This window comes from Mugil cephalus, chromosome 3 (genome assembly GCF_022458985.1).
Source record: "Mugil cephalus isolate CIBA_MC_2020 chromosome 3, CIBA_Mcephalus_1.1, whole genome shotgun sequence".
Classification (NCBI taxonomy): Eukaryota; Metazoa; Chordata; class Actinopteri; order Mugiliformes; family Mugilidae; genus Mugil; species Mugil cephalus.
Window position 1 is genome coordinate 5,751,902 of NC_061772.1, and position 19,522 is coordinate 5,771,423.

Consider the following 19,522-nt stretch of genomic DNA (forward strand, 5'->3'; position numbering starts at 1 on the left):
TTATGACAGCTTATATTATACAGAGAACTTAAATGTGCTTCCTTCATCTAATTGGTTAATCGGGCCATTTCCGCATGTTAGTTGCAAAGTGCCTGACACACACATAAAATATGACTCATCAACACAGCAGGTGGGTAAGCACGTAATTGGATGTCTGTGCACTTCTTTGATTAGGAACAAATATAGGAAGATGAAACTTTTCATAAATGCCATGTATTGTAACACACATATTCTGCATACCGATGGCCATCTGATTTATATATTTATTGAATGAAAGATGCACTGACAAAAAAACGTTTTTCTTTAGGTTATTTTTCTACAGCCATACTGCCTCTTATATTGGTGGTAGTGGCGGCCATTTGATCTGGTGCAGGCCTAGAGCAAGTGGGCAATAAAAATCATTATTAATGTCACTTGAGTTCCTGAAGTCACAGAGGCAGTTAACAAGCTGGCGACTGGTGTCGTTAGTCATTACTTACTTTCATGTGGAATTTCAGTGCTGCCTGCAAGTTTCCCCAACTTTGTACGTTGCTTCATGCCATGATTTAAATCACTGAGTAATGTACCACGATCACAACTGTGACTTTTAACAGTCACCACAACTGTGTGCTCATTTGTATGATGTGGAGCAAACACAACACTCAGTGTGAGCCCCATTAACTAACTACAAACTTCCATTCAGAATAATAAATGACCAGTACCTTGTGCATCTCCAATATCTGAAATCTGCAAATGGTCCATAATCAGTGGTATGTAGATGTGTTTTTTTAAAAGGGGAAATATTCATATTTATATACATGTATACAGTTACAGGATGCGCTCTGCCAACACTATAACTGAAGTGCACATAATAAGCTAATGACTGAAATTAAACAGCACCTTCTAAAAACAGCTGCAGTATCATTACGATTTCTCATAACAATCAAGATAAGTTCAGATTTTTGTTCCGCTTTAACTTCCTTCCTCGAATAAGATCCACTCTTTATAACAGATTTGACAAACAGTGTGATCTTTCTGGTCTGTGACTCGTTTGTTTGTCACTAGCACCGTTTGGTCACTAGAGACTCAATGAGCCTCATCACTGGCCTTTAGCTTTGTCTTTCATCCTTAGCGGGTGATGTGAAAGGTGCGGCACATTTAGCCAGCTGGTTTTGCAGAAGAAGACAGCCTGAGGCTATTTTTCTCCCTTTCCTCATGAATGAGCATGCCAGTTCACACTGGTGTCTCTGCACACTGCCAGTTTTTGCGACTGAGGTTAATGACAGAGAAAGTACATTTTAATTGATGTCAAATTGGTTTTGATTTTCATCTTTACCTTTTTTCTCTCTCTCTGTGCTTTATCATTATACGCTACCAGTTCTCACACATGTCTCATTCAATTGAATGAGACATGTGTGAGAACTTTTGACTGGTATTGTGTGTATTGTGGTTTTGAGTACAGACTATTACAATGTGTTGTATTTAAGATCAATCCAAAACACTAACAATTAGTTTGTCCTCTGCACATTGTTGCAAAGTTTTTCCATTTCTACATCTTCTAGTAGGTGATGTATTTATTACTTTTATACCTGAATTTCTTATTCACCAACAGTGTAACAATGCCTCATTCAAATTCAAATGGTGAGTGAGGTCACCAAGGAGAACCACATTTGATTTAGTGTCAATATACTGTAAAATAACATAACATGTAAATGGAAATTAAGCAAAAAATGAAAAGGCGAAACTAATCTTATCTTATCTTACATCACTGTTGTTGGAAATGGATGACAAATATGAGATAAGATCACCATCAACCATCTATGTATTTGCATCTTTATGGTTGTTAATTCCACCCAGTGCTATGAGCGGCCGTGTTTTCATTTGATCGTTCTATTCCAACTTGTCGAAATGGTTTGGGAGGGACTTGGACGATCTGCTTCACCATAATTGTGTTTACATGCACACCAGTATCCTGTTTATGAGCCTGATTATTGGCCTCTAGCTTTTTATTTTCACATTTATTTATTTATTTTTTTTACAGTGGAAGAATCATCAATTAACCTAACAAGCATGTGTTTGTATGGTGGGACGAAGCAGGAGTACCCACAAACTCCACATAGAAAGAAACAGAATATGATGTTTATGAGGGTTTGTACAGACTAGTGGACTAGTCAGTTTGTCGGCTTCACATCTGTGCCATGGCACGGATTGCATAACAATAACAACATTGATTGCAAAATATATTAGTCAGTTTTGAAATACAACAAAAGTACTACTGCATTTTGATGGTGCTGATTTGCAGCCTGTTTTTATACAGCCTATACATACCTGCAGAACGTAGTATGTGGTGCATGACTTTACTTTCTACAGTGTTTTTGTTAGTGACGTCATTTGCGACTAGTCGACTTTCATTACACAACCATCGAGTTTAAAAAAATCTGTTTTGTTTTGACATGTGCATCCACTAAATACTGAAGCCAGAGTAAGCCTATGATCAAAATATAATTTCTACGATACAGTGTAATATGGAAAGTAATGCATAGTTTTAGGAAACGATTTGGCGAGCCCATGACCAAATTAAAAATGAACAACGAAACTAAGTAAGAAAATAAAACATTTTTTCTGGTGGATTTATTCATTCATTTCTGGGTACCGATATTAACTTTACCACATTTCACCTCGTTTTTATCCCTCCCTCTGAGGCAGCTCTGTAGTTTGACCTGAGGTCTTTTCTCCTCATCTGTCTCAAAATGGAGAAATCTTGAAATATGTCATTGTCCAGCCCTTCGACTTACAGTTGTTGAGAATAGATAGTCTGTAATCCAACCTTCAGAGCTTCACAATTATCTACCCCAAGAGGCCACTTTCTAATCCTCAGCATTTGTCTCACTTTCACTTCTTTTTCTTGTTGTCTCCACAGAATGTTACAACCAAATCAGCTGAATTTTGCAGCTTAGTTTAGAAGTTTATGTTTGCAGTTTAGTTCATTTCATTTCCCCCATTCAGTTTGAAATTTTTACAGCAAGTTGCTCAGAGAATCTACTTCATAGAGAAAATTGATCAGCACATTTACAAACACATGTAAATCTGTGTTTGCATCCAGGACGTCATCCTCATACATATTTTGGAAGCCTGCAACTCTTATTAAACATTATTAATCGTACTCGACAATGCCTCTTGAACTGTGGTCTCTCTTGTATATTGATACTGTTTTCACGGTACTAATGTATTTTTTCTGCATTTTTAATCCACGTGGTATTACATTTCTTTAAACAAGCATTTGCTGTTGCAGATGCCTAGTATGTAAGTCCCATTTCTTGAAAACTGAATTTGTGTGTGTGTGTGTCAAGAGGCTGATTGGAGAACAGTAGGAGTTAATGGCTTTTCTTTGCACTTCATGTGTGAACATGGGCATGAGTATGCCACTAATAATCAGATAATAGCCCAACTACAATAAAAAATACCCCATCCAGCCTGTTCAGACAGAATTATCAGTCAGGGTGGATTTTGAAAATCTGTTCAATAAGAAATATTAGCGCCCAATAGACCTCTTCAAGGTTGGTAAATAATGTGATGTTTTTTTCTAGGGGCGGGACTTAACTGGATGCCAAACATCTCAAACGCTATAGCTTGGAAATGGCAGTTAGCATATTTCAATGCACTATTTTGGCACGAATGGACGAGGAAAACACATATTTTAGACAATATACTAATACACCCACTCTCCGAGACCTTGAGTGTAATTTTAAAAAGCTGACTCTGACTGATGGGACGACATTCACCAATCCATACAGTCTCATTCACTGAATGGACAGAGGGGATGAACAGAGATATTACAAGAAGTAGGTGGAGCCACAGTGGAGGGTAACGTAGTAAATGTAACTTCTGCTTGGACACCCCTAAAAGACACAAGTAACGTTGCGTTAGCTCACGGTTAGCATTAGCATTAATATGTAACAAGAATCCACTAAATAAGGATTAACTTAATGTAATTTCACCCAAGATGTATTCTAACCCATAACGTTATCCAGGCTGAAACTGATGATGCATTACATATTAATCTGACCTGATATGAAGTGTGTGCGTTGTTGATTGTCTCACTCACAATCACAGTCCTTTCTTTTAATCGACAAAGCTAAACCAAAGTTGTCTACGACTGGCAGTGGCTGGTATGTGACAAAACTTCAAGTTAGTGTTTTTGGGTAGATCCCATCATGGCCTATGTCAGTGTGATGGTACCTGAAGGCAAAGCATATGTTTCTGTATTTTTTGGTGCCAGAACCGAAAAATGAAAAACACTAACTTGAAGTGTTTGAGAAAACGTCACATTGTTTACCAATCGTGAAGGGGTCTGTAGCCACAAAAATACTTGATCCAGTTGTTTCTCTCTGGTTTGAATAAATACACTCTTTACGCCAAGGAAATAACAGTTGCTGACTGCTTCAGAGCTTGAAAGGCTTGAAACAACAAGTTGTAGTGCTATTGTGTCCAAACTGATTCTTCTATTAAATCAGGTTAAAATCAATAATGTTGGAGAAAAAAAATTTTCTTCTGTTATTTTTTCCAGCACATTTGACACATCAGTCACATCAGGCAAATACACTTATCAAGATACTTGCTGTATATCTATATTGATAATGTTATTTAGCTTTAATGTAAACATCTAATGAGAATGACCAAACCCATTCTGGTCAGTGTAGTATTTGGGACTGAGTCTTACCTATGTAAATCATCAACAGCAGTAATCTAAACTTATTAGTGGTATAACATGTTTGGATGTCTAGAAGCATTTTATTCTCTAAATTATTTTAATCTCATGGCTTCCTGTCACACTGCTGTCACATGTAGGCTTTTCCCATTTGCCGTCTCTCATTTGCCTGGTTTCTTGTACATTACACTTGTCTTAGAAATGTAGCTGAAAAATAACTATTTACTTACTAGAAAGTGTGTTAGAGCAACTAGTTGTACCAGACCAAGATACCATCCATGCAACAACAGAGCATAAAATTACGTCTATTCTTCTTCTGTTCCAAATGGTACAATTTTTATGTCGTGTACAGTTTGTCAATTCTTTCGTTTGAATAGAATCACACAAAAAGAAACACCGGCAGGAGATGAGCAGCTCCTTGAATAGTGACTTTCACAATAGCGCCTCATTTCCCTCCGAGCTCCCCCAGTGAACAATCAAGGAGCTCTCCACCTGAATAATTGATACTCAGCCCCTCGCCAGACATCAACAGAGGCCATGATCAAAATAAAACATGAAATACTGGATTTCTATGTCTGCCATATAAATCCATGTAGACTTCATTAATATAGAGCAGAGGGTCCACGCTCCACATGCAGTTAAGAAAAAGACTTACTCAACACAGTATTTTAAAGATTTTTTTCCCACTATTCAGTGAAATATTAAAGACAGTGAGTCAACCCTTGGCACATCTTGCCATCTTTTCGTCTTCATTAAAAAAAGCCCTTTGTGGAGTCGTGCTATTGTAGGTGAACACTTTTTTGTGGCTCGGTTGGAATTATTCTCATTGCTGGAAAGGCATTGAATAGTTAATTATTCAGAAAAAGAAGTTCTCTGACAGTAGAGCATCTGGTGTATACGTTCAGCCCTTTGGTAATAAGAGATTAAATAATTTATGATGATATAATTATCACTGACAGACCATGACATATTACTCATTGTTTTTACAGTCCTTTATGGAAATATGCGTTCTAATATATTCACATCTCATCTGCTCTGGATCAGTTGGTTTGTTAATGAAATTTGTCAGTTTGGCTGTTTATGTTTCACACAAACATACAGAAACACAAAACTTTAAGGTTTTAGCTATTCTAGGGTGTCATCTGACCACTGTAGTCCAGAGAAATAATTCAACGACCGCTGGATTAATTGCAGTGAAAGTCGAGGTGCAAAGTGGATGCACCTTGTTAATTTTTATCACAGTTTAGGGAAATTACTCAATTGACTGAGTGTATGATGATTGGGCTTGTGACGGGACACAAAATTAGAGAACAGTGCTGAGGCTAATCCATTCATTTTTAAAGGTTTAGCAGTAAAAGCTTTCAGATGAGTATTTCTGTATTTCCCACTACTAAGTTAAGGCATCTTCTCTCTTGCAGACTGGATCATAGCATTTTCAAGAGCATCATTTCAAAATGAAAACTACTTGTCATACATATCCAAAAAACAAGATGAAACAAGGGCAACTGCACTTGTACAGTTCCTTGAAGACGTTTCTGCACGCATCCACGTAGCTTCTGCAGTTCCAAAGGACTGGTCGGGAGTTGGCATTTAAATTGAAACATGTCGTGCATCACACTCACATGACTAAGATCTGTTAATGACCAGATAATGTTTGGACTTTCTGGAGGATTTCTTCCACTCTGTGACTCTAATGTTAACATTTTTGAACCTTCAGAATTTGTCTCCAGTAGTTAAAATAAGTTTCATGGAATGAAATGCATGTATCTACCGGATGGGATGGGATATTCTATACTCCTAACAAGGACTCAGGTTGGGGTCAAAAACTTGACTAAGGACATACATAGTTTTGGCCAGATCTTATCAATCAAAAAAACACTAAAACACTAAGTGGCTTTCACCCTTTCACTTTCCTAATATTGCGTAGGTCTCCCTTGTGTCTCTGAAACAGTTGTGTCTCATCAGAGAATAGACATGGGCCTTCTGAGGGTGTCCTGTGGTGTCTGGTAACAGGATGTTGTTATTGGGGGCCTCTGGTCCTATAAGCCTCAATGGATCATCCTACAGATACTTGATCAGTTTGGGATCTAGCGAATTTAGAGGCCAGGTCAACACCTTGTGCTGTTCTTCATGTTTTTCTGAGTTGATCTGTTTTTGTGTGGGGGTGTCTGGTCTGGTCTAAGTGGGAAGTACATGTCTACGTAACATCCACATGAATGCCATTTGTTCGTTTTTGATTGTAGCCACACATTGTATTCCCAGAGACATTGACTTCTCTGTTTTGTTTATTGTGGAGGCTATAACATTTAAAACGTTTGTCCTCATTCTTCCACTTCAGGAAGTTCTTGTTGTTTTGTGGCTTTTTGAAAAACTTTTTAAAAACTGTGTTTGCGATTATCTTTCCATTCCAATTCAGAACAAATTCCATCAGTCTTTTCTTAATGTAGCAATTTGCTTTGTACGTGTCATGGTGTATAGCTCTCTTGTCTCACTAAGAAAAAAATCCTCCCCAAAAGCAGCAAATCAATTCAATGGAAGATTATAAGAAAAGTAGCTCTTGGCTCCAAAACTTCCAGGGGTTATACTTTAAAACTTCATTGCCAGTGAATAATTGGTATTGACTTAGAGAGATAGATGCTCTTTGTGAGAGATTAATGGGATTTTTCACCCTGTACTTTTCCATGCCTTGGGCCACGTCACTATATTTTTCTGCTCTCGGCGCTCTGAAATTTTTTTGATTTATATCCCATGCTGATGAGTGCTTTTCTGAGTAGAGGCTGCACACCAGAATCCAAGAAAACAACCCCCCGTAAAGGACAAATGATGTTAAATGCAGGGCACAGATAGGAATTGCAAGGTAAAAATTGAAAAGATACAGTACAGCCGAGAAGCTTTTTTCCCCTGCCTACATGCCGAGGAAGTGAGATCTGATAAGAGGTTATAGAGAAGGCATCTCAGATGGCTGAATTTAATGGAATGACAAATCCTGCTTTTCAAGTTGAACTGTGGGAATGAGAAATGTGGTTCAGAGGCAAAATGTCCCGAGCTTGATATCAAGTAACAACAGCACTGTCTCGTGATATGTGCTGCTCTTCAAACGGAGAAAAATATTGCAGCGAGTTGCTCGGAATTTTATGGCGTTAATGACATTGAATTTCTAGAGGAGAATCTGCTTTGAAAGCCTTTGTACCCCTTCTGAAGGGCACGGACGATTCCAGCGCTTTAATGAGGAGAAATGAACAAAAGGGGTAGAGATGACAAAGGCCGCTTCAAGTAAACATGACCCTCCTACTAAATTCTGCCACTGCATATCCCCTCATGGGAATAAACAGAGAAAGACAAAGCCACACACCCCTCTCCTCTTTCAAGAGGAAAATGTCAGTGTGACATGCCAGCCACTGATGAGTCCTAATGAGAGAATTCCCCCCTCCTGAAGTCACAGAGGCCCATACAGCACCTTTACCAGGGTAGACTCCAAGCCAGTAAACAGACTAATTGGTTATTAGCTGAATTTGCTGTCAGGACAGAGAGAACGACTTGCAGGGAGAAAGGTGTAATAACACAAGTGTAACTGTACTGTGTGAGCATGATAATGTGATCATAGTGGTGAGGGCATAATACACTGTTTGAGTGTAGGTACGTTGAGGAGTCATTTTATAAATAACCCACACAGTTCTTTAAAGCTCCCTCTTTTATCACTTGAATCTCTTTTCTCTGTCGACAAGCGATCTCACTACTACTTTATTAAACTCCCCCATGAAGTCAAAATGATGTTTAAGTTGTCGTGTGCTATGCATACAGTGTAAATACAATATTACATTTAATATTAGCTCCTGATTTCACTCTGTTTTCTTCTCCACCAACACCCGAGAGAATTATCTCTATCGTTAGCTGAGCTGCTTAAACTCAGTCAGGTAGTTATTTAATGCATGTTTTTCAGTATTTTGTGTAATACACAGTTTCACGAAGTGTGTTGCTGTTCATGCTGTTTTGTGCAGCTTTAAAGCTTATGAGATTTGATTTGAAATGAAGCAAATCTTCTCAAAAAGACTGGCTCATATCATCTTATGAAACCAAAACCCAGGGAAAACACCTCCATCATTCACACGGACTGATGTTGTATTTTGGTCTGTTGTTTTGTCGTGTGATTGTGGTGCCAGATCCTTTTTCGCACTGCAGGCGTTGGCACAACAATGAAATTCATGCCAGACAGTTAGTAATCATCCCCAGCCAACATCAGCTGTTCGTATAGAATCCACCACATGCGAAATGTGTCAGTCACAGTAAGTCCACGGACTGAATGCTTGTGGCAGGAAAGATTTTTTGTAGCAGACCTTGAGACAACAAAGTTGTCTGAACCTTTTGGAGAATGGCAAAATGAATCCTTGTAAATGCAGAAACCTTTTCAAGGTTATGTAACGAAACCATTACTGTTTGTACCAAATACTGTATTTACAATCTGACATTTACTGTAAGGCTCATGTTACTATTGTTGGCCACTAACAGCATTGATCATTTCATAAGTGATGGATTGACTGACAGATTGGTAGCTACAGATTTCTTCCTTTCACTATTTTGTCTGATTTAAGCAACATTTCTTTCAAATATGCTTCCAATTGATGAGAACTAAACAAAGTATCACAGCAGATAGATCGCAGCTGAGTGCTCAGTCCATCTTTAGTCTCTAGACTTCTGACATGTCAGAAGGTTTTTTTCCCAGTTCTAAGACCCATGTGCCCTGACTCTTGGGGGACGTGTAAAATGGTTTTGATTGAGGCGATGCCAGAATCAATTACATCTTTAAACTCATTCTAAACCTCAGTGACAGCCATTATAACGATGATAAAACTGGAGTAATGTGATTGTCATTTAGGATTTAGTTTCCAGTAATATTTCCAACTACCTGCAGTTAAAATGGCAAAGGCAGGAACAGAACAAGTAGCTTTATAAAGATCTGAAAGTCTGACTGACCTTTTCTATGTTGCTGTGAGTCTTATCTTAAGAGTCTAAACTGAAACACAACTGAACTTGTCTATTCAGCTGCTCATGTGTCAAGTTAGAATTAAAAGAGACTTCGAAGCTGTACATTTAGTAGGTTGCTTAGAGGCAACTACTCTTGTGCAAGTGCTGAAGTGGTAACTGTGGTTTGCTGTGAATAAAACCCAAGATAAGACAGAAATCTCATCTCATCTCATCTTCTACTATGGCTTCATCCACACTAGGATCGCGAATGTTGCTGGAGTCTATTCCAGCTGGCATTGGGCGAGAGGCGGGGTACACCCTGGACAGGTCACTAGCCTATCACACGAACACAGAGACAAACAACCATTCGCGTCGGTTTAGAGTCACCAATCAGCCTAATGAGCATGTCTTTGGTGGGAGGTGGGAGGAAGCTGGAGTACCTGGAGAGAACCCGTGCAGACACAGGGAGAACATGCAAACTCCACCCAGAAAGGCCCGAGCTGGACTTGAACCCAGACCTTCTCGCCGTAGACAATAATCTGATTTATTTAAATAATGAGTTCTCATCGCAGCATTCTTATTCAGTCCTTGAAGATTTATAAGAGGTAAAATGTCTTAATGACCTACATGCAAATCCTGTTTATATCCAATGAACAGATGGCACTGTCTGGATTATCATTCTTAGAGTTTTAATATTTGGAGACTGATTGTAGTATTGAACTTTGAGTGAACTAGTGGTATTAAGAAGACCAAATAAACCGCCATCTTCTCGACAAGGAGGTATGTCATTTGTGAACACAAAATGTTAAGCATGAAGAATGAAGAGATGAAATCAATACCGTGATATAGAGTACCGTAGTAATTTTAGTCCTTACATGCAGTTGACTTGGACTGCAAAGTGCATTACATCAAATGAATTATCTTACATCCGACTTGTTTTTGTAAAAGTATAACTACATGAGAAAACACAGTACCTTCATATCATCACTGTGACAGTTAATTGCAGTTAGAGAGCAAGGTCAAAGGTCAAAGAGGTTTTTTCACCATCTGGTCCTGTGGGCCTGAATGCTCTGGTGGGAGGTCTGTGTGGAATCATCCACGATGCTGCTGGCTGTGTGGATACAGCTCGTAGTTAAATGTTTGTGATGGAGGGTAGAGAGACTCCCATGATCTTCTTGGCTATCCTCACTATCCACTGTAGGGTTCCCAAACCAGACAGTGATGCAGCTGCTCAGGATGGGAGGGGTGGGGGTTGGGGGCATTCAGGCAAGATTTGCTCTTCTCACTTTTCTTGGAAAGTAGAGACGCTGCTGGGCTTTCTTGGCGATGGAGTAAGTATTGAGTGACCTGGTGATTGTCTCCATCACATGAACGACAAGACAAGGAAGCAGGATTGCAAAAATGATTGTAAGACTGAGTGTAATAAACAACCCCTCCCAGTGTATTTACCTTGAATATAAAGAAAAAAACACCAGTTCTCCATTGACTGATATTGTCTTTGATATTAAGTGGTAAAACACCTGTGTGTCCTGAAATTTTCATGTGAATGATGCGACCTGTAGATTACGTCAAGGTCTGCTCGCACTCAGCCGATGTCAGAATAAATCTACAATGATTGCAGTGCTGCATTTGATGTTTTGGCTTCACACTCTACTCTCATTAGGTGGATGTGAAATGACACAGTGACTGAGAGTAAATTGCCAACCGTCTGTTTTAATTGGAGCATATTTGGAGAGAGCGAAATTATGAGAAAGGACAAAGAATGGCAGAGCTGTTTTGAATTTTTTGCATGGTGTCACAGTCAAACTGAGATGTAACTGATACGAAAAAGCTACACTCACTTACTGCCCATTGGTATCAAATGTTGTAATTCACTTGTGTGATTAATGTGGAGGACATGGTTTGTGGTGCTGTTAAACATGGCATTTTTTTTATAAAGCACAGCCTCTGAAATGAAAACATTGTTGAGTCAACAGTTCCCCTGGGTCCCTTAGTTACTTTACACAAATGTAAGATGTAGGTCAGTAGTTGCCAACAAACAGTCCACTGTCCCTCCAGGTAACAGTGAGGATTTTGATTGAGTTCAGACCAGGATGCAAATAATTTCTCCAGAAGTGAACTGTAATCGGGAAGTGATTGGTCACAGTAACACAAAAATGTATGTATGTTAATCAAAGGGAACCAAACCTGTTGATGATAGTATATAAAAGTAGGCAATGAACACTACAAACATACATTGACCCAGTTATCATATCTTATTCCTTCCTAATCTTAAGTTAATCGATATTGTCAAATATATGGAGACGTCTCCCTTCAATATCTTGGATGACTAGACAACCACTCATTCATGAATCTCTCTTTTTTTCTCCATTGGTTTTAGGGCACTGATTTTCTGTCTTTTTTATTTATACCGACCAACTTGTATTACACGTGGATCATTGGGTGTTAGTGTGAACCTTGGAAGGGCCTCTTAAGCAGCACAACTTCATTTAGATTATTATTGAAATGCTGTTAAAGTAAAACAGACTATTTTGCTCCTTTGAAATATTTCAAATTAATGATTTATTAATTGTGTGGGGGACTTATGTTAGAAGGCATTCACTTTCACTAGTACACCCAATGAAGTGGGTCCACTAGTCTTATAAGGATGATCTACCTTCCTTCTCTACCTGACTTTAGTTGTCAATTTCAGTTTGGAGCATCTGGAATACAATAAAGATTACCTGACGCAGATTTACTCCTTCATTGATTTTCACTTAAGTAGATACAAAAGCCAAACAGTTCCCCCTTTTCTTCTAGTGCACTATATACCTTAGAGTATGAAGAAGAAAAAAAGGCCGACTGCCTACAGCTGTTTTATCTAACGTCTGTATGGGTACCACTGTGAGTTAGCATCGCAGAGATTTGTCTCAGAGGTGTCAAAAATGATAATGACTTGTGTTTGAAATTCAAAACATTTTTCTCTCCAAAGGCAGGAGAGGATAAATAAATATAATTTGTTAAAAACATCTTTGAGAACTGCAGGGGTGTTTCATCACCACACTGTAAAATCCAACACGTTTCAAATATGAGTTATAGGGTTAGGTTTAAAATTTAAGTTGAAAAAATACAAAATGTTTTTCTAACGTAGCTGCATGTTATTTTGATGAAACAACCCCTGTTGAGTAAACCTCTCATCTCTCAAGATCCTTAGTTGTTAAAGTTATTTGACCTAATCATACAAAATCTTACATACTAAATGAAGTTATTACAGTAGACTAAGAAATGGCTGAAGCAAGCTTGTTTACAGAGAGGGATGACATCAACCACCTCCTTTGAGAGACTACATGTGCTTATAGGCCTGTCACCTTCAAACTACAAGTCAAAAACATCAACTAAGGTCAGTTAATGTTAGTAAAATCATCACAGACAGTATCAGTATCTGCAGTGTTGCTACCCCAGCAGACTGCAGCAGAGAAAGGGGTGCTGGCCACAACAGACTGGTAAGAGATCTCCAGCATCTTGCTGCACACATTGAAGGAGCTCACTTTCCTTTTCGAAATAGAATGTGCTGCAGATCTTTTTGTACGCAGCTGGACTGTTGGTCCTCCCGTTCAGTCTGTTGTTGATAGTCAATCCTAGGTATTTGTGCTCCTCCAACACCTCCACATCCCTAAGGGGAAGATGACAATCATTTGCTGCAGGTAATACTTTGACAATGAATGAGACCTCGTACCCCACATCTAAAGACCACATCTGTTCTTCTAAATCACAACTCCAATTTTAGAGCTGATGCGCTGAGATGAGGTGAGTCATCTGAGTTCACAGTACTTACCTTTCCAGTCTTTTTTTTTTTCCAAACAGTGCACATGAGAAAAATACTTTCTCCAATGTTTTTGAGGACCTCTGAATGAATCAGTTGTATAGTGTTGGCTGACTTGCTTCCTTTGAAACTGTCTTTGTTGAGAGCAAAGATGTCCAATCACAATTGCCATAGCTCCATGTTCTTTTGCAAACTTCTGAATGACCCTGAAACTCTATCACAGTTGTTTTGGGTAGTTGATGTAGAGCACAAAAAACGTCCCCTCAGCATCGCAGCAACATTTAAGACATCCTTTAGATGACACAGGATCACATCAATCATGTCTTCTTTCACCATCACAGCACCAACCTGTGAATGTGTCCTTGTGGTAAGAAGGCTATACAATTTATTATTATTATTATTTTTTTTAAAAAAAAGTCTTAAGACTACAGAAAGCAAGTTTATTATATATGTTTGTTTTACAGGTGATTCAGTTAAATTTTTTACCTTTGTCAGGAGGAAGTGCTTACCTTGACAGTCTTGAAAAGTCAAGAGGGATCTTCATTGAGACGACAAAGGCCCTGAGAAGAAGAGTCCTCTTCTTCAGTGTCTGAGTAAAAGTTAAATTAAATTAAATTTGAAACTCCAATTTATGATTTATTTTATAGTTGTGACATCTTTTGTGTTGTATTAACAACTCCAACAATCCTTTGTGAAATTGACATAAAATAATATATAACAATATAACAAGCAGACTTACATTTTACGTTATGCACGTTATTCTTTTATGGGATCACATTAATTCGACATGTACAGTTCTGTAGGACCCAGAGGTTTGTTACTTTGTTTCAGCGAAGTCTCTGTTAATTGTTGTCCGTTTGCCTGACATTTTTTTTTCTTTTAGTTATTTTAATGACAATGACTTTGTTCTAGTTGTTTGTGCATATCTTTTCTCCTGCCTCTATCCTTTGTTTCTGTTGCTTACTCAGTTGCCTTGCTGTGCACGCAATGAAAGCATACCCGGAGAGCTGCTGAGAAGCACTGGGAATACTCTCCCTGTCTACACATGCATACATACACTCTTTGCCTCAGGTATTTGCCTGGGCCTTACTTGAGTTAGCGCCAAGGTTAGGTGACTCAAAGAGAAAAAGTCTCTCAAAATGCAAGGTGGAAATAAGTCACATGATCTGCCTGATAGAAAAACAGGTCATGTGACATACTGTGGAGTTGTGATTTCCTCCAGCTGCTACAGTACATTTGTGATGCCCCACTTTACATACAAATGCTAAACGGATCATGCTGCTGAATGCCCACTGTCCAAACAACACCAACCTGTCTTCACTGCTGCTTTAGGGAATCACCACTGAGGAACGAAACGTCCCAGTAGACTTAATTAATCACCAAGCAGTCCACAGTCACAAGCAGTCAGATGAATGGGCCTTCAGGCATACTTGCCAGGATTGAAAGACTTCAGAAGAATGCAGAACCTGTATCCTGTCCTTAATCATAGTGTTACCTTATCAAGAATGAGACACTTTCCCTCTGCTTCACAGAAGAAACTTGGGTTGTATTTGAGGAGTTGATGTAATTCCGCCTCAGGCTTGAATCATTTGCTGACTACTCTCAGCTTGAATGCTGGCTGAGTCTTTGATTTGTAATTGTTTCACTGCGTATTTTATGAAAAGAAATCTGTGTCTTTGTGACATGTAAAACATAAATAAACTGTGTACAATTCTCAATGCAGCAAATGTAACACATGAGATACATGAGATTATAGCTTTCAGTACAGCTAAGATGAATACATTATGATCAGAAATAAAGCTGTTTGCTTTTGCAAAATCTCATGCTTGTTGCTACATTAACCCCTGAATACATTAGTAGTAACATTATTCATATCCCCTCAGCATTACAACATTCATATACCGTATGTAAAAGAACTAATTACAGTCCAACAGTATCTGAGGAAAGTAGTATCTTTATATTGGTTTGTATTGGTTTGGAACTAAAATGACTGTTCATCGCCATCTGTAAAAGACCAGGAAAGTCAGTATTTTAAGTAAGCTGATTATTAGGTTAGTGTCAAGAGTTCTAAGTGTCAAAACCACTCTATTGTCTTTACACTGAATCTGAAGCTGGTAGTAGCTTAACACTGCTAAATAAATAAATAAATAAATAAATAAAAAACACCACAAAAAACATCACTGACTTTACACCTTGTTTTTGTACAATTTTTGAGAAATAACAGGTTAAACACATTTTATCTTTTTATCTTTATTTGTGCTAAGTGAATCATTACCTGGTTGTAGCTTTATGCCACTGAAAGAAAACAGAAGGCACTGGCATATTCTTATCTGACTCTGAGAAAGCAAAGGGCATCCTCCCAAAATTTAAAACTCATTTAAACTTAAAATAGCCTTCTTTGGCCAATCTGGGGCAACTGTAAATAACAGTAACATTGATGCGTCATTACTTTTTGAGTTGAAATTACATAAGTACATCTTCTAAGCAAAGAATTGCTCACACTACTCCAAATGCTATACACGTGCATATGCACGTGTATAGCATTTGGAGTAGTGTTTTTCAACTGCAGGCGGATATAATTTCAATATTCATTCCCCTTCATCTCAAATTTATGTCTCCAACAACTTCTTCCACGTGTTGCTAAATGCTCTGATACATTCATCACCAAGTGGTTGCCATGTGTAATAAAAACGTTCTCTTAACAACCAGTTGTGTAAGCATGGTATGTTTGCAGCAATCTCTAGTCTATCCTGTATTTTGAGAAGAAGATCTTTTGGTTTTGGTTCATGAGGTCGTCTGAACCGTTTACACCTACCTCCCCTGCATATTGTTGCTTTAGTTCTGACCTTGCTGACATAGTTTGTCGCTCCAAAGTTAAAACAAAGTGCTCAGTTAATGAATATTGACTATTCTTAAAACACAATGAACATATGTACACAAACGTAACATTGTGTTTTGCATGCAGTGTCACTGAGGATGTAAAGACTTTCTCCTCTTAATAGTTCATGTTCAGTGCTACTTCATTCCATGTCTGTGGTTTAAAAACTATTGTAAGTGTACATTTACTGTCTATCCATCCTTATTATTTTCTAAGACGTTATGTTGATTTAAAATAGCCTTCGAAATACCTATAAAAAACAATGGCAAATCAAATGAATTAAAGGATGAAATGATTCTTCTTGATCTTCTCCCAGCTTTCATTTCCTTTCATTCTGAGAAAGAAAAACAAACAGTTTATTATATCTGGTGGAATGTGAATGATACACGATAAACCCAGTCTGTCAGCATCAGTCTGAAATACTTAAGCTTTATAATGAAATTATTATTTTTATTGCTCCATAGCTTTAATATGCTGCCGGGGACATATGACTTCGATTTGAATGAAATTACTAACACATGATTCCAGGACTGGTTTTCATTAAATTTCATTTCCTACTGATTAGGACATTTTAATTAACAACTTGAGACAGTCTCAAAGATTTTTTTCTTGTAATAGTATTAGAATTTTAAACTAATTTACTACATGGAGGCAATATGATCATGTGGTTCTTTCAGATTTTTCATCGCTGTGTTACTACCAACCTCTCACCTGTACTCCTACATATTAACACCTCTATGCTGTTCAATAACACTCCCGTCCTTAGAGTCAGACCAGACTGTCACACACTATTAAATCTTGGCATAATGTTGCAACAGCTGCAAGGACCCAACTATACTGCCATATTAAATGAAAAACCTGGAAAAGTTTAGGCTTCACTTTTAGATATTCAGAGCTGTGCGCATACAAGTGCTGTTGGGATACTCTTACTGTGTAATTTTCAGGATAATATTGCTTCATTTTATCTACTTAATGCATGATATTTCTGGTGTGTAAACTATTCCCCTGTTGGGGAAACTCCTCGACGATTAAGCCATCATAAGTTTGCATTAGAACCTACTGGACACTGTACAGAATGTTTAACACATGCTAGTAGTGTTTTATAGAGTCTGGACATGAAGTGGGTCTAGTTTGTCAAACAAAATGTGTGTTTCTTAAATGCCTCTGCTGTTTTTGCTGTCACTGCCTTGAACTGTGTTTTCAGCCATTTAAACACAAAATACATAACTCTACAACCTTCTGTATAGCTACAGGTTAACTTTCACTGAAAGGATCAGACTTTTTGACATGATTAATTATTTAAAGAACATTATGTGTTTTACTGCAGCAATACCTTTTGGGAAATTAGTTTTGCTTTGTCCTGTCTATGTAGGTCATAGTAGATTAAATTCAGCTAAAGAACAACCCACCAGCTGCTGGTAGGGATCAACTGTTTTGTTCAAGGACTCTAGAGATTCTGATGATGCATTTGAACTCCTGGTTGAACTTTCCGCAGAAGGACAGTCATTCTCTTTAACAACATTACAATACAAGAAAAACAGCATTCATCACTGCGTTTATATACTGCCTGGCCAACAAAAATAAAGTCACCACCAAAAATATTCAGTTAGATCACCTTTAGCTGTGATCACAGCAGCATTTGCTGTGGCATTCTTTCAATAAGCTTCTGCAGTGTCACAAGATGTATTTCAATCCAGTGTTTCATTCATTTTTGAAGGTCTTGTATTGATGATCAGAGAGTCTCATCACTGCACGAATCCTTCTGCAGCACATCCCAAAGATTCTCAATAAGGTCTGGACTCTGTGGAGGCCAATCCATGTGTGAAAATGATGTCTCATGCTCCCTGAACCACTCTTTCACAATTTGAGCCTCATGGATCCTGGCATTGTCATCTTGGGATACACCATCAGGGAAGAAAAAATCCATGGAATGGAATAACCTGGTCATTCATTATATTGAGGCAGTCAGCTGACCTCATTCTTTGGGCTCATAACGTTGCTGAACCTAGACCTGAGCAACTGCAGCAACCCCAGATCATATCATCATATCCCCCCACAGGTTTTCACAGTAGACACTAGGCATGATGAGTGCATCACTTCATCTGCCTCTCTTCTTACCCTGATGCCCCATTACTCTGGAACAGGCTCAGTCTGGACCCTTCAGACCACATGGCCTTCTTTCTTTTTTCCAGAGTCCAGAGAATCTTTATGCTCTGTAGCAAACTGAAGCCTTTTTTCCAGTTAGCCTCATTGATTAGTGGCTTTCTTGAGACTACACAGCTGTTTAGCCCCAGTCCCCGTTTTCACCAAACCAGTGTTTGATTTCACCAAACATTTAATTGCCGGTCAATCAGAATTTTTTTCTGACTGCTTTTCTTCATTGAAGACAGTGGTTCCTTACTATCCTTCCAGTTTTTAATAATGCATTGGACAGTTCTTAACCCAGTTTTGGTAGTTTTTGCTTCATTCTCCATGGGTGTTTTCTGTGTTTGATGCATGCCAATGATTTGGCCCTTCTCACACTAACACTCAGACTCACCACGACTACTGGTTGTGTCTCTTAACATGGCTGTTTAAGAAAGGAAAAGCTGCTCATTGCGTCATCTCATTGCATCTGCTACTACTGGTTATCCTCACTAGGGTTGCAGGGGTTGCTGGAGCCTATCTGAGCTGTCCTCATTGCCTCAGTTGGGGTTAAATAACTTACTGACATCTGAAAGATGATCACCCATGCAGTAATTATCCAATAGGAGGCTAGTACCTATTTGCTTAGTAAAATTCAGGTAGTGATTTTCTTTTGTCATGACCTCAGCGGTAGTTTGAGATGCTGTAGCCTAGATAAGTATTGATGTTATTTGTCTTCCTGTGTCTCCTAGAAACACCAGGGAGGGGAGAGGATGGTCAGCCAGACACATCATTCTCTGACTCATCACTGTTTGCTCACTGGGGCCAGGAACTTGGTCCAGACAACAGACGGGTGGCACTGAAGATGTTCCAGTACTATGGATATAACGCCTACCTCAGTGATCGTCTCTCTTTGGACAGGCCAATATCAGATCTCAGGCCTGATGGGTAAGACTGCAGGAAGAATGGTGCAAACACTGTATGTACTAGCCCTCTGCACTTGATGTTAGTCAACTATATATAACGCTTAAAAAAAACAAAATTATTAAAATTTTGTTTTCTGACAAAT

At 38.5% G+C, this 19,522-nt stretch overlaps 1 protein-coding gene across 1 annotated transcript in view; it reads left to right on the top strand.

The window, feature by feature from the left end:
* The window catches only part of galnt18b (UDP-N-acetyl-alpha-D-galactosamine:polypeptide N-acetylgalactosaminyltransferase 18b), a 72,010-nt gene that overhangs the window by 14,547 nt on the left and 37,941 nt on the right, over positions 1-19,522 (top strand). Inside the window, exon 2 of the mRNA XM_047579718.1 lies at positions 19,206-19,401. Within this exon, the coding sequence (XP_047435674.1) occupies positions 19,206-19,401 (196 nt within the window). The remainder of the gene's footprint in view (positions 1-19,205; positions 19,402-19,522) is intronic.